The sequence below is a fragment of the Atractosteus spatula genome, chromosome 12 (genome assembly GCF_055471065.1).
Source record: "Atractosteus spatula isolate fAtrSpa1 chromosome 12, fAtrSpa1.hap1, whole genome shotgun sequence".
NCBI classification, from domain to species: Eukaryota; Metazoa; Chordata; class Actinopteri; order Semionotiformes; family Lepisosteidae; genus Atractosteus; species Atractosteus spatula.
In genome coordinates this window covers 7,964,443-7,980,598 of record NC_142717.1, presented here as the reverse complement: position 1 = coordinate 7,980,598, position 16,156 = coordinate 7,964,443, and the positions used below count along the sequence as shown (strand labels likewise).

The following is a 16,156-nucleotide window of genomic DNA, read 5'->3' as shown; positions in this document are numbered from 1 at the left end:
AAGCTATAAATGTAGAAAGACAAATAGGTGCATACAGTGCACAGATAAAAACAGAGAGGACACATGGTGGGGAATGCTCTGGGAAAAATTCAGTCACTTAAATAGTAACCCTTCAGAATTTTTCATATGCATTTCAACCACTGTTCCAGGACATCTACTATTTAGGCAGATCTGGAACCAATTTGCGATCTCTAAATTCTACTGTAAGTCTAATGTTGGTTTAAAAATTCTTACATTAAAGCCCTCTCCTCTACTCTGAATAAATACTTATGACTCAGTTCACTAGTTTGGTGTCATACCCTGTTTCAGCAAGATACAGGGGCTCCCAAATATAAAGTACTTCAGAGTTAGGGAGCAGAATACCTAATAAAATATCTAATAAAAAATAATATCTAAGAATGATATGATAAAAGATTATAGCAAGTTCCTCTCTTTCTCTTTTTGCATTTCCTCTCCACCAAACTCCACCTTTGGAGCTACCCCTTGGTTAATTCTTGACTCTGAATGGGAGTCCTAACTTGCTATTGGTCTTATTTTGCTGTACAAATGCATCTGTGTGGATGGCACCATAGTGTTTCAAATGTATTAATAATCTCCGCTTGGGCCTACAGAAAGAACCACAAACATAACAGGCAAATGAAATCATTAGAATTACTATTAGAATTGAACATGTAGGCAGGGTTTATGTTTAAGTATATTATTTGTACAACTAAGTACTACAAGAATAAGAATTTTGAACAACTTGGCAAATACACAGAAATGCGTATTCCAGAAAAAAATATTGTTTTAATAACCATGCCTAAAGACTGCAACATTCGGGGGGAAAAAATCAGCCTGTCATACTTAACAGTTTCCTAAATACTGTATGGTAAAAATAAATACCAAGTGAAACTGTTCCTAAAGAGCTGGAACCACTCTGTTATACCTTTTTAGATTACACATCATTCAACAGTCCTGAGGTGGTGGTTCAATTGAAACACAGACACCTGAGGATACAGAGGTTTCCTATAGTGGTACTGTGAAGAGAGCAAAACATCACGGTGTAAATTCCAAATGAATACTGCTTATAAGCAAAAGTTTTTTTGAACAACAAAAAAAAAGAAATCGTCTCCATGTTGTCATCAAACTGACATTGCAACGATGCAGCAACAGAAGGAAGCTATTATGACAGTTCCTGAATCACTAGAGCTTCTTAGAAACTTCTGGGATTAAACACTTCCTAGTGAAACTTAACAGCTTTTTTGGCTGAGTCAGACATGTTTGAAGAAACTTCAAAAAGGAAAAGCACACATCCAATGTTAATGAAGTACTGTCCAATGGAAATTGACTAAAATCAATTAAAAACACAGATCACATACTCAGCTTCATTATACGTTATTATATTGTCAACATTTTGGCACAAAAAGACTTTTTCAGGACATACAGACTTGGCTCAACAGAGGGCTTATATCACCTAATAATTAATGAGAAACATACCATGTGAGCAACAGACATTCCAATGAGAATATCCCAGCCGAACAATAAAACAGTGAATAATTGAATTTCAATTGTAATATAAACATACACCATATAAAATACACATTTTATTTTGAAAACATATCACACATTTAAACTGTGTATAAATCAACTAATATGTTTTGTTTTCAACGTATGTTTAGCATAAAAAATATTATACTGATAACAATGACTTCTAATATTTAAATAGGCTACCATTCTCAAAAAAAGCAAACATAGTTATGGAACAAAAAACGTTGCTCTTGCTGAGAGAAGATGCGTTTCGACTTTTCTGTTTAATACTTGTACCTATGAAGTCTTAGAATATTTTTTAAAACAGAATCTGGGGTGATATCCTCAGGGTTAAACCTAGTGGCTTGACTAAATTTCCTAAAAATCCAGGTCCTAAATTTCTCACTCACTGGTGAGCAAATGTATTACATCTCCACCTGATCTACCATGTTGTGGGATTTCTGGTGCATTTCTTTGCATGAACAGCTAACGTCAGGTCCAGCCATAACATTTCAAAAGAGTTTGGCTCAGGACTTTAACTAGGACAATCCAAAATGTGAAATTTCTGCTATTTTGTTGTAGATCTGCTTATATGGTTAGGATCACTGTCTTGCTGCATGACCTAATTTTGATTAGCTTCAGAAGATTACATGGATGTCCTGATATTTTCCTCCATATTTTGCTTATACAACACTAAATTAATGGCTCAGTAAATGATGGCAAGCTGTCTGGGCCTAAACACAGCAAAGCATCTCCAAACCATGTTACTCCCACCACTATGCTGGACTGTCAAGATGAGGTTCTTCTGTTGGAAGGCAATGTTTAATTTTCACCCAATGTACAGATACAGTACTATGTAGTGCCAACTAAGTCTCACATATATCAAAAAGCACCGGGCAATCCACAAGACTACTATAAGAACATTCTTTGGACAGAATAGTCAAAATCTGAAGCAAGCTGTTCATGCAATAAAACTTTCATACTGTATGTCACCAACTTAACAGTTCTCTGAGGGTGAATAAGCCAAAATTCATAAAAGGCAAGACAGTAACAGGAAATGTCTAGTTGATATCATTGCTGCTGTAGGAGATGCCACCAATTCCTCTCACAAAAGAGTTCATCTGCTTATTCACACAAGGATATTTATTATTGGAACATTTAACTAAATGAACCAAATTACATTAAACAAATGTATCTCAAGTCTTTGTGTTATACATTTAACCCGGTTATCTACATGTTTTATGACAACCTACATTAATATCTAATGATGTTTTAGGTAAACATATTCATATGCTCTGAAAATTAACCTTGTAACACTATCTGCTCTTCTACAAATCCTGTTTGGTCAGTTATCTCTAAACTTGGTAGGTATTATTTTAGTGATTCCAATACAGCAAAACAGGGTACCTGTTTAACACAGGTTGGCTTTCTCATCACAATTTTGTTATCTTTTCAAATACATCACTTTTAAAAAAATTAACAGCCAATGAGTTTAAAATTTGGTATTGTTCTACTTTCCCCTTAGCTTATTCACCGTTTGCTTACACTATTAAAGTAAATGTGCAGGAACTTGCTTGGCAGCTTTCTAAACTATTTTGTTTTCTAGTTAAGAGTATAATTTGTAAGATCACAAATTCAAATTATTACCAAGTCATTCAATGAGTAGGACATTTGGATATTTACTGCTTCATGCTAGATATTCTTGCCAAAGTTCCAGTCCACTGACAGTCAAGGAAGGTAAAGAAACTTTGAGCTCCAGAAGAGCAGTTACAAATATCATTCTATTACAAATTCAATATTGTCCAGATGTATCAATGATCAATATCATATTAAGTCATGGCAAAGAGGAACCTTGTATCTGTTTAATTATTTTTACACATTCTACATACTGTCAAGTTGGATTAAATGCACTAGGTGTTACATTAAATTAACTTACACAATTGTTTTTCTTCTACTGTTTAAAACAGGTTAAAAGAAATTCCTAAACATGAGTGCAAAATGACTCCATTGAATTTATTAATCTAAATGAACAGGTATTTACTTTATCTCTTTCTCTGATTAGACCATAAACAATAGAAGAGTGAAAGTTATTTAACTAACCAGGCCAACACTTTATACAGTACTGATGTAACTTGCTTACAGGCAAATTGAAATATTATTATAAACTTATTAGGAAGAGATGTGATTATCCACATTTAAAGGACAATTATTATAGGGCAGAAGTGTGGAGTATTGACTTACACTCTGCCCTGGATTGTTGTACAGAATGTTCAAATCCAAGAAGGGTAATTGCTGTACCTTTAAACAAGTCACTTTAAGTGATAACTAAATTAAGTACTGAAAAATGTAAATTAATGTATAATTTTGTTGTGAAATTGTAAGCTGATATTGGTCCCCTTGTTATGCAAGAAAGTTAGTCTCCGCATCTTTTTAAATTATGGCATGGCAATTTAAGGATAAAATTAATTTGCAATAAATGAAAGCAACAATTTTAGATTTTACCTAAAAGGTCATGATGTAAAACAGTTCTGATAAATGCAGATTTCCCCAAAAAACTTAAACATGCTTTACTTAAGTTACATTTTTAGAATTGTGATGAGTAGAGCATGCTGCACGTTTTAACATAAAATTAAGAAATGTAACCCCAAATACCATTATTGCTTACAGGAACCTGTTAGCTTACCATCTGGCATCCTGAGAGGCTCAATCTTTTGTAAAAACATCCAGAATCAGACAACCACATGAGTAAAAACATGTCCCTCTCCTGTGGCAATTCTAACAGTCCTGTTACAGCCTCTACTCTCTGCAGTGAAGACCAGCAACTATATTCCCCTATTTTCACCTGCTGCTGTCTCTCCTCTGTTCAGCTATGCACAAAAATACACAGCGACTCATCTCCTGAAGCTACTTCTGTATCCCCCCTCTTCCACAAAAATAAACTCAAACTTAAGGCATTTCTGAAAGTCTACAACCACTTTCACAAAAGGGAAATTGTGGCATTTCAATTTAACTTGTGGTTTATCTTACTTTTGTTATGGTTTCCTGTTTTCTTTCATTCCTTCACTATGTTTTACTTCACTTTGCATTGACTATTATGATATATTATAATAGGTGGTTAAATGGACTGTTAAATCACGATTGACTCACTTTCCAGTATGGCAATGTAAAGACATGTTAAATCTTCTGGAAACCATAGTAAAAGTAATGTATGCTAAGCTACGTCAATGGTAAAATACCATGGTAAATAATATGACAACCCTTCATAAAGTCTGCATCATACTTTTAAGATATATCATAGCAGGTTTTGTCAGGTGATGTCTTTTTAACAACCAGACAGCTGCATTGACTACTCCTTCGATTTAGTAACTAAATTTTTGTTCCTCTTCAAAGTTGATAAAATATCACAGACAACACTGTTTCCTGCTTAGAAATTATGTGCATTTAATAATGTCTCCACTTCCCAGCTTATTAGCCTGTTCCAGGCTGGCTGAGTGCCCAACTGTGGAAAGACTGCCACAAATTCTTAACAGAAGAATTAAACTCCATTATAAGGGAGAATGATTCCAAAAACATCATTAGCAGGATTTCTGGATTTTCAACAGGCAAGAGAACTGAAAACAAGAAGGATGTAACACCCTTAGGAAAACATTTATCTACTACTGAATGTGTTTCATGCCAGAGTGTTACCACCAACCCATTTTTTCTTTTATGTAGATTCAATTGGGAAATTGCTGCCCCTTGTATCAAATGGCAGAAGAATACTCATAAAATGGCAACATACTGTATCTTTTTTGTGATACAATCGCTCTTCCGGCATATTTCACTAGTAGTTACAGCAGTAGCATGTGAAGACTAAAAGAATTCAAAATTAACAGAACTAATAATGCAGCATATTGCATCAAAACAGTTTTTACAATTAGTGCTTACACCATAGTATATCTCTTTTCAAGTTTAGAGCCACCTCTGGTAAAAACATTTTAGAAAACCAAGTTAGAACACTTCATTCTAAAAGTAAAGGGGAAAAGCAGTATGAAAATTGTAAGTAAAATAGTTTACAAAATAAAGAACAGAGATACATGTAATTCTGTTCACATCTTCTTTGGAAATAAGCAATAGCAGTGCTTCAGTTTATAGTAGTGGCTTCCATGTGGAATATAGACTTTCAGATTTATATTTAAATATGTGCAGACCTTTCCTAATTATCTATTACTCAAGAAATTGAAGTTTAAATTCCATTATTTGTCTGTATGCAGACCTTGATTCATTTACCAGACAGTGGAGCTTTTCTGAACACTCCTTAAGTGCAAGAATCTTTCCCCAGGCTGCCTTTTTTTAAATAAAAATCAATTTATCTTATGTGAATACTCACTAGATAAGAACATGGTTTGCTACTTGACCTTTACAGTAATAGTGAATAATAAGCTATGAAACTTAACAGGAAAAAAGTGTTTTCTGTTATTTTCTGTTGAATGTACCTTGTCAGTGTAATATGTTATGTCTTGCATTTGTAGTAGTGCATGTTCTATAGGTAACCCTAGGTATCAATAAATCAATATGAGTGTATGGATAAGGATAAATATTGTTAATTGTGAATTAGAGGATGAATCTTATGATTATAAACCTCAGATGAATGAAAAACCAAATGCCCTGTGGCAGTTGATCAAATCTGGCCAATCCTGTTGTGAAAACATGAAGATGAAGATAGTCACTGTGGACAAATCCAGCTAATGAAAATTGTTTTTGACTTCAACATCTGAAAGATATGCCCTACACCATACTATTAATTAAAGACTCTTCTTTAACATAGTGGAGCGCTACAGTCAAGTCAACCCAGTTGCAGAGCTGGACACACAGGCATGTCCATGGTGCAATGCAGAGCCATGCTTTGCACACAAGCTTCACATCACCTCACAACACTTGAACTTACATTGGCCACGGTGCAAAATCAGCCTCAAACATGCTTTCATTGTCAAACTGCCCATCACCCTGGAAGCCCACATGGCTCTCAGGTTTCCAACTACAGAAGGTGAACATTGAAGACACATAGGAAGAGTGGGAAAGAATGGATGAAGAAGGTATTAAGGAGGTGAGGAGCAATGAAGGTGTCTGGTTTGGAGGAACAGTCATGAGATCATGGTAACAGCTGGATATACAGTATCAGGGGATTGGTGGTAGGACAAACCAATTTTACTTAAAGTAGATTTTCTGCTTTCCTCTACATGTGATTCATGCTCCTAATGTTTTATATAAGTATAACACATCAGATCAGGACAACTCATCTGGCAGCCAATCCAATCCATTCTATTTAGTATATTTAACCTGATAATTCTCAATTAATAATTAAGCCACAGGAAATTGTCTGATGGAGTAGAATTGAGGGGCCACAGGTTGAGTAGATTTGCTTTATATTATTCCCCAAATTGTGTCTAGTACAGTATGATAAATTTAAAAAAATAAAAAAAAATCTCAATCCAGGCATTAATCAACAACACAACAAATCCAAAAAAACGGGAACTATCACTTACAATAAAAGCCATCTCAGGATCAACAAACCAATCTGATGATTCCTCTACTCTCAGGTTACTGACAGAAACTGCAGTTCAGCTCAAACGGTTTACTTGTTATGACTAGTACAATGCAGTTTCCACACATGCAGCTAAATGCAATCAGGATTATGTTTCTAAACCAGAATTACTAACACCCTGAGATTATTAGATTTAAACCCTTTTGTACAATATTTAAAGAGCCATAAATCCGAGCTCTGTGCCTTTGGTAAAGTAGAGGTGAAGCATTACAGGAGGGGTTATCTAAGGTTTGCATGAAGATGGGCGACTTTAATAACATGCAGCCCGAAGGCCTTCGCTCACTCACTTTTCACTGAGGTCCTCGATCCTCTGCCCACTGAAGGCCGTGAAGCCGCCGGAGGAGGTGCTGTAGGGGCTGCTAGGGCTGGCGGGGGCGGATGTGGGCCCCTTAGTGTTTTGGATGGAATGTCTCCGACTCCTCCGGCGCTCCAGGCCCCGCCGCTCGTTCGTGCCTCCCAGACTGGCTCGCCGACGATCCTTACGTCCCGTTGGAGGGGGCTGGCTATCGTCATCGCCATCCTCATGCCTTAGTGTCATCTGGAACAAAATTTCCGTTTAAAAAAAGTTATGAACAGACTTATTAACGGCTAACCTTACCACAACTTTCAAGTATTGTAATACCTTCGGTTTTGCTTAAAATAACACTCCTAAAATATCCTAATGCTGTAACCAAGCAAAACCAAGTTTTTTTGCACTTTATTTCTTGTTGTTAGTAAATTACTTAGATTCATGGACAGAGAGTATTCCAGCTCATCTCTCAAATACTTGAGGCAAATACTTTCATTTCTTAATTCTTTTTAGAGTTTGATATGGCAGACGAATTCCTCCATTACCATCATACAGTCCAAGGTCCTACTGCTAAATAGGTCAACACCAGGGGAATCAGAGTCAGAAGATTCTGGATCGTTTTATTTAATAGCACTAAATATTTTTTAAAATTCATGTATGCGACTAATTTCGTGTATATAATGAACACTGAAAGATAACTGAAAATGCACAGCCATCACATTTGATCATTTCTTCCACCAATCTGATTTACATATATCTTTTTTAGAATTTTAAACTTTTGTTTTCTGTCAATTGACTCTTCTGTCAATCTTTTCATCTTCTCCTTTGAACCTGTAAAATGGCTAAAACAAAATGAAAAGCATGTTTTTCATTACAAAGTTAAAAAAGTAATTCCATTAATCCAAAAAGTTAATAAAAATAATTTGGGATTGATTTAGATTAAGAGATTTGTTACTTACAAATATTCTAAAGGTGAGAGCATTACAATACAGGTTGTGGAGTAACCAAAAAAAGTAAAAATAAAGGCATCAAGTACCTACGGTATGTCTGAGCTGCACCAAGTACTTCTGAGATCGATGCAGGGATGAGAGAGCTAAAGTTACTGTGCCAGGCTAATCTGTTTGAACTTGTTATACATGCTGCAGTAGCTTTTAAGGCTTTGCCAAGACAACACACTGAAGATTCACGTTTGCAGCCCTTGCTGAAATCAAGAATTACCTCATAAATATTAAATTGTTCCACGAGATCCAGGTCGGTGCCTTTCTTATTCAAGTGTCTCTGTGCAATTGCTTCAATGCCTTGCTCTTCCAGACAGTCTACCACATCATAGAAAGAATCCTGATCTGGCAGGCCAGCTAGTGTCTGCAAATTCAAAACAGAAATGAGTTTCGGCACATCCCCTTAAAGGCACAAAAACCTCCTTTTGGCACTACTTTCAGCCATGCTTTAGCAGTGAAACAAACTATCCCATCATAGTTACATATATACAGAAAAGGAGATACATATTTGTTTTCTGCATCACTCATACTGTAGATTAAATCAAACATAGAGAACGAGAGCCATGTAAACAATGAGAGATATTTCCAACAAAAAAGCAACTAGCCTTTTCTGTTAACCATCTTCAGCTTCACTGCAAAGGGAAATTGTGGAACAAACTAGTCTTCAATTTAGATTTAAAGAGACTAAATTCATTGGAAATTTGGCATTTCCAAATCTGATTCTCTTGTATTCACTGAAGCACTGCTTTTTTTGTGAAAAGGAGACTCTCTACACCATTCCCTTTTTAAAGAAATATCCTTGTTCTTTCATAAAATCTAATTCATGGTTGCCGGGGAGTCAGAACCTCTCATTGCTAAGAACGGGTTTAAGTTCCACATATAGAGCACCCAAGGCCCGGATCTAAACTCTGGGCCCCAGCGCTGCGAGGTAGCAATGATAACTACTGTGTGACTGTGCTGCCTTTTCATAAAATCGAGACTAGGGCAATCTCCAAATTTAAGTCCAATTGAGCATGCCATTTACTTACTGAAGAAAAACCTTAAGTCAGGACACTCTTAGAATAGACAAGAACTTAATGTGGCTGCAGCAAAACACCTCAAATGATTACATAAAGAGTTTGATGAGCTCAATACTTTGAAGACTTCAAGCTGTTATTGCCTCAAAGGGATATGAAACTAAATACAGACTTTGTGAAAGTATCCAAATACCTAAGGACACTTAAAAAATAAGAACAATTGAAAGGTTCCAAATGAGAGAAGGCCATTGGACTCATCTGGCCCTTTTGGTAGTTTGTAGCATATTGATCCAAGAATCTCAAACAGCCTTTTCTTGAAGGAAGCCAATATATCAGCTTCCCATGGATGGCTAACTTATTCCATACCTCCATACTTGAAAGCACTGGGTTGAAATACGTTTTTGTTCTAATACGATCACATTTACAGGTGTAATTACCCCAAAATAAAACCTATATTATACTTATCATTCATATTAATCTTATGATTACAAATACAAATTGCTTGATTGTAAAGCCAAATAAGTAGTCACCTTGCAGTCCCTTTTGGAAGGCACTGTACAGTATATGTTTTCTTAAACACTTCCGCTGAGTCTCTCACTCACCTTGTTAATTAATGTCATGGCATAAACAAGCAGCTCTGTGTCAACCCCATCCTTTTCATCCAGTATCTCCATGGCATTTGACCATAGCTTGACTCCTATGAAAAAAGGAGTCTTCTATAAGGCGTTTGGTAAAAGATGGAAATAACATTACACAACTTCTATTCAGAAGTTCTGTACTAACTATGGTACAAAAGATGCTTCAAGATGTCCATGTCCTGATTTAAAACTGGCAAAATATCTACAGTGTCATTTATGCCATAATATTACCTGGCTTTTGAAATTCTCAGTAAACTCAATGGGGATACAATTAAATGAGGTTATAAATGTAATTCTTTATTCAAATGGTGTTCCTGATATTTTACAGAGAGTATTACCACTTTCTATCCTGATATTGGCAGATTTCAAGCTAAAAAAGGCTGGGCCTGGTTCATATTGAGACGTAAGACCTCCAGGAAAAACCAAGTTGCTTCTGTGTGTATCTTGGTGAACCAACAGCAAGTTCGCTGTAAACCAGAACTTCCAAAATGAATCTGGTGACTAGGAGCACTGTGGTGTAGGGAGTTCCATCACTAGGTCCAAGCTATTTGGCTATTCAAGATCCTGTGGTACTAATGGTAAGAGGAAGGATATCATTCCTGGTATCCAGACTAATTACTAGCCTCCCTAAAGTTTCATCTTAAATCAGCTTTTATAGCAGTTTCTAACTTTTTTAACTTAAAAGCTGTCACGTGTCATTCATTTGAGTGCTTCCCTTCAATGGTGGATGAAGTGGTCCCCTTCCTATATGAAAAATGTTTTAGTATCATTTAGGATGAAAAGCATCATATTAATTTAAATATTTAATCTTTAAATACATAACTTTAAAAAATCTCTAATCACTCAAAATCCTTATCACCACTAAAGCAAAATACATTCTTTTTGATTATGTTATCAATCTACAAATGGTTCTATACCTTATCACAATAAAACAGTTAGGCTATGGTCTTTACTTGGATCACAGAGAAAGTAAAACCTAAATCTGTGATCAAATGCTACAGTCATTCCAAAAACTAACACATGGTACAGTTCTTATTCTAAACCTGCTCTCTGCATTTGGAGTTCTTCCTGTTAAAGGTCAGAGCCTTTTAGTAGTTGGCTGGAAAATTAAAAAAAGACAGATGATCTAAAAATCCACATTCCATATTATTATTGATGGACTGAGCAAAACTCCAAGTCAACTGATAAACCTCATATACAGGCAACAGAATGCGAAGCTAAGGTATAACTTTACTGTGTAAATTATGTAAAAAGCATCAATTCATTGCATAGTAAAGGCACACAAAGCTTAGGTTTTTGCAGCACACAAAGCTTAGGTTTTTGCAAATTAACATTGCTTACAAAGGTGTTAGGAAAACCTCCAAATTCCTTCATAGTGCTCGTTATAGACAGCTTTCAAATGTAAAATTACTGACTATGAAATAAAACAGATTTTTTTTCAGCAGGGCATATGGAATAAATTGCAGTGCAAGGCAAAGAGAAAATACAGGCTCACTGGTAAGTTATTACTTTTTCCTACAAAAACATCTTCCACACTGTTAAAAGACTCAGGCTTTTTTCAATTTAATGCTTCTGAACACTAAATCAAAACACTATCCTTGGTCAGCAGAAGGGCGACAGACTAATTATGAAGCTATTAGACATAAGAAAAAATAATAAAACTATGCAGAAACCATAGCATTTTAACTGGAAGGACACATTTAGAATGTGGGTCATGGCTGTGCTACAGTAAGCTGTCTGTATTTGCTGAACCATCAAGTTGTTGTTCCTTTTCACAAAACACATTAAAGTCAACAAAGTAAACTCAATCCCTGTTGATACAATATTGACATTCAAAAAAGGGCACAAAGTAAGAATGTGATAGAATGAAAAAATCGAAGCCCATCATATGAGTTTTTTGCAGTGCTTTCAATAAATATTTCAGGACTTAATATATATGTATGTTTATATATTGAAGCCACTATATTCACTATATATACTGTGTGCAATTGAATTTGATTAAATACCATTCAGCTTAGTTTCAGAAAGATCATTTAGAAATTTGCCGTAATACACACAATTAATTATGCTCCCTTTACATATTTGGGTGGACTGGGTGGATGTCTTACAGTGCCATAATGTCACACTTCAGCTGCTTATAGCTGTTATCCCACTAAAGAAAGTGACACCAAAAAACCCCACCACTTGATACAACAATTCATTTAATTATTGAATTATTGAATTCTGATCATTTAGAGAAACTGAAAAATATAATCCCCTTCATCTGAATAAGAGTCAGGTTATATGACTCACACACATAGAACAACTTTCAGGAAAAGACTTTTCCTTAAGGAAGTGCATATTGTTAGTACATTTGCACCTTTAAAAACTTTCACCTAATTTTCTTTGTGGAATAAAAATTAACCCTACTGTAGACTCACGTTCATTCATTTAAAAAATAAATTCATAATTGGGTCATTTAGCTCTACGTCTCTGGTGTGTGCTTTAGATCTTTTTCAGGACCTACCTCGTTTGGTGTCTACAGCACTCACAGCCTCAATGAGAAGCTGTGCGTTGGACTCTGTATACTCTACAAACACCAGCAGCAGCTTCAGGGCAGTCTTCACTACCAGTCGGAACTGCAGAGAAAAGAAAGAGAAGCACTTTATTTCAACTTCAGATATCAACAAACATCTTCCATTGCGTTTTGGACTTTCTTGACTGTTAGATCATTCTGATAATTAAACCATGACATTCTGAGGAAATGGCTGTTGTTTTTTTTCAGACATTCTTTCACCATCCTTTAAATGCAACCAGCTTCATCACTACCAGAACTGTGAAACACAGCTACTGTATAACTAATGTTTAGGTTTTCCCTTAGTTTCTGAAGTTATGGACTGACTTGTTTCTTTTGTTTCAAATTCTGACCTAACAGAATATTATTTGCTGTCAGAATTATTTTAAAAACTTTTTGTTCAAGTCCAGATTTTGAACCCATGTTTTGATCTCTACAGAAAATACAACAGTCAGAAGTCAGAAGCTACATTTCAGTAAAAACATATTTTATTGCTCTTTCCCTATCTACAGATTTTAAACTTAAACACCTGCAATGTCTTGTAAATTACATTTCTAAATGTAATTCAGCAACATTGCTCACAAGACAGTTTTCTTTGGTAATGCACATCTTACAGCTAGGGCAAGCATTTTTAATGCATAAGTAATAAGAAAATAACATATCTAGTCTTGATAAAAGTACAGCCTTTTCTTTACTATGTTCTTTGTGCACACAATAAGCCTGCAAATGATTAATGTGGCTTGTAGCTATTGTTCATGGATTCATGTAAATGATAAGGTTAGCTGGGGAAGCTCTTTTACAGTATACTACACCCTTATCACGTCTTGAAATACTAATAAAACACTCAGGGTCATGGCTGTGGAAATAATTTAAAGACCACCACCACATCCTAGGAGATGGGTTATTACAGTATAGGCATATAAGGAAAAGAACAATGACCTACTGGTCACCACCAGAGGGCTCTCTAGTATTGCCCTTACTAGAGGGCAGCCAAAGATCAGACCACGACAGAGAAATTTAATTAGATAAACAATAGCAGTGTAGAAAACCTTGAATGGTATCGGAGCTGTCAAATTTTTGTTTTTTAACTTTTAAATGTGGCCTGAAGTTCTGATAGGAACCTGAAAAGTCTGTGTTGTTAATTTCTTGCAGTTAACATGTTTAAATATAAAACATAGCCTAGTGGCTGCTCGCCCTCAACCTCATTGCACAAAATACTGTAAGTAATAAAGGTTATAAATCCAGATTATATTCCTAAATAATTCAATTTAAAGTGAGACGACAATATACTGTAAAGGGGAAATTATATCCATAAGGAATAATGTAATTTCCTTACGATATATTCCTGACACATTCAGTTCAGACAAGTGCATATAAATATATTGTACCTCCATCCATCCAAAATGATTTTCTAACTGATTCTTCCACGTGAGAGTTATGGGTCACTCAGAACCCATCTCAGCAAGCAATGGGAACAAGGCTGGATACACCCTGGATGGGACACCAGCCACTGCAGGACAGACTCACAGACACGCACACACTCATACAGTACAGTAACTGTGGGCCAATTTTACCAGAAGCAAATTAACCTACTTGTGGACTGTGGGAGGAAACAGGAGCACCCAGTGGAAATCCACACAAACATGACAAGAACATACAAACTCCACAAAGACAGCACCCTACGTGTGGAATTGAACCCAGGATCAAAGCACTGTGAGGCAGCAATGAACCTCTGCACCTCTGTGCAGCTCTATACTGCACATAAATCCATAAAAAGCAATAAATAGAAATAGATAAGACAAGTATGTACTTATGCTTACCTTATAAATAGATGTGATGTGTTTGATAATGGAAATGTACTTTCATAGTGAGACTCATTATTGTGACTGCATATTGTACATGCAAATATTGAGGCAGCTTATAACAGGGACCTATATAATTTATAACAGGGACCTATATAATTACCTTGCATAATAAAGAATCCTTACTTTAAATTGCCACGTTTGAAACACCCTTAAATGTAAAGTCATTTAAAGGGGAAACCTTAGAGAAAACTTAACTTAAGGTGCTAGAACTGACACTGATCCTGGAGAGGTAAATAGCATTCCACTTTTTGTCCATAATTAAGCTGTCAGCAAACAAACAAGCAAGATGAGCCAAATGGTCTCCTGTAGTTTGTGACCCCTCTTACATTTTATAATCACTCTGTTACTTAATTTGACTTATTGACTTAATAAGGTAAAGATTAATAGAAACTTTAGTTATTGACTGAAGATAGACACAAATCTCAAAAGACCGGTGCTCTCCAAGTCCTGTAGAGAAGTTAACTTTCAATCTATTATCATACTTTGTATTGCCCCATATTATCACAGGCATTATTCAAGATTTGCAGCTAGGATCACACTGACAATATGAAAAATAGGCCTTAAACCTGCAATGTTTAAGGTTATATCCTCAACACAGTTAATGGTTTGTTTACGAGTTGACTTCTCCACATGAAAAAGATCACAGTTCACATTAAAATCACAATAGGTCAGAACTCTGTGTTTCAGAAGAAAAAATTCAGCTTTAGGTTCTGACAGGCACCACTGTAGAAACCTTTCTTCTCCACCAGAGCACTTTATTATTCCAGCAACATTGTCTTCTATATTACATACTGTACCTCTCCATAAACTTTGAAGTTTCATTTTTTTTTAAAAAATATTAGATAACATTGCAAAACAAGAGAAAACAGCAGACTAAATATAATACCCTAACACAGAATAAGAACATAAGTAACAGTTGTACTGTAACTGGGAATATGTAAACTGCAGTACTTCACTGCACTAAAATGTGCATTGTGGAATTGTCTGCTGTGTCTCACAATGACTGCTGATTCTCATTTCAATTTCCTTTTGCATTGTCACAGAGCTAAAAAGGTCTGGCACAGCATTCGGTGTTTGTCTCAATATTGGTGGCTTCTTGCATGTCATTGTGAATCACAGAAGCGATTCATGTGTGACATTTGTTGTTTAATTAGTTTTCAGAGATATGTGCAGTAAAAAAAGACAACATATGATCATAAAAAGACTGGTTAACCACAGCAAAGAAGCCAGAACAAAGCAATGAAATCAGTGTGTAACTGTGTATGTTTAGCACATGCTAAAGCAAATAACCCCAAGCGTTTCATGTCTGAGAATCCATATGTCCATATGTTTTCTGTCATGTATTCTGCATTTGCCTCACAGATCACAAGCTTAAAGCTGCCTAGATCCCTATACATATCTATGCTAATAAAAATAAAAAAAAACCCTTATTCCTATTTGGCCCATAAAAACAAATTACAGAACACGTTCTTTAGAAGGGTTACAAATTAGACAGGAAGAAGCACATAAGGAGCTTATTACTGTATGTGCCCAGCTTTCTTTCTGCAGATTGTTTTACTACTGAAACACTGAGGGGGCTGTTTTTTGTTTATTTACATTTAAATGGCTTTTCAAATGCTATTTTTGCCATAAAGGACAGTGGCAAAATAGCATGGCAGTTGCTATGACTATGATCCACAGAACAGAGAGCGAAGAAAATGCAGATA

General features: G+C 35.6%; 1 protein-coding gene across 3 annotated transcripts in view; it reads right to left on the bottom strand.

Moving 5' to 3' along the window:
- The window catches only part of fhod3a (formin homology 2 domain containing 3a), a 246,692-nt gene that overhangs the window by 63,249 nt on the left and 167,287 nt on the right, over positions 1 to 16,156 (bottom strand). For all 3 annotated transcript variants that reach the window (XM_088929080.1, XM_088929081.1, XM_088929082.1), the window contains exons 7-10: positions 12,538 to 12,649; positions 9,996 to 10,090; positions 8,598 to 8,741; positions 7,378 to 7,628 (exon numbers count right to left, since the gene is read on the bottom strand). In XM_088929080.1, coding sequence (XP_088785206.1) covers positions 7,378 to 7,628; positions 8,598 to 8,741; positions 9,996 to 10,090; positions 12,538 to 12,649 — 602 coding nt within the window. The remainder of the gene's footprint in view (positions 1 to 7,377; positions 7,629 to 8,597; positions 8,742 to 9,995; positions 10,091 to 12,537; positions 12,650 to 16,156) is intronic.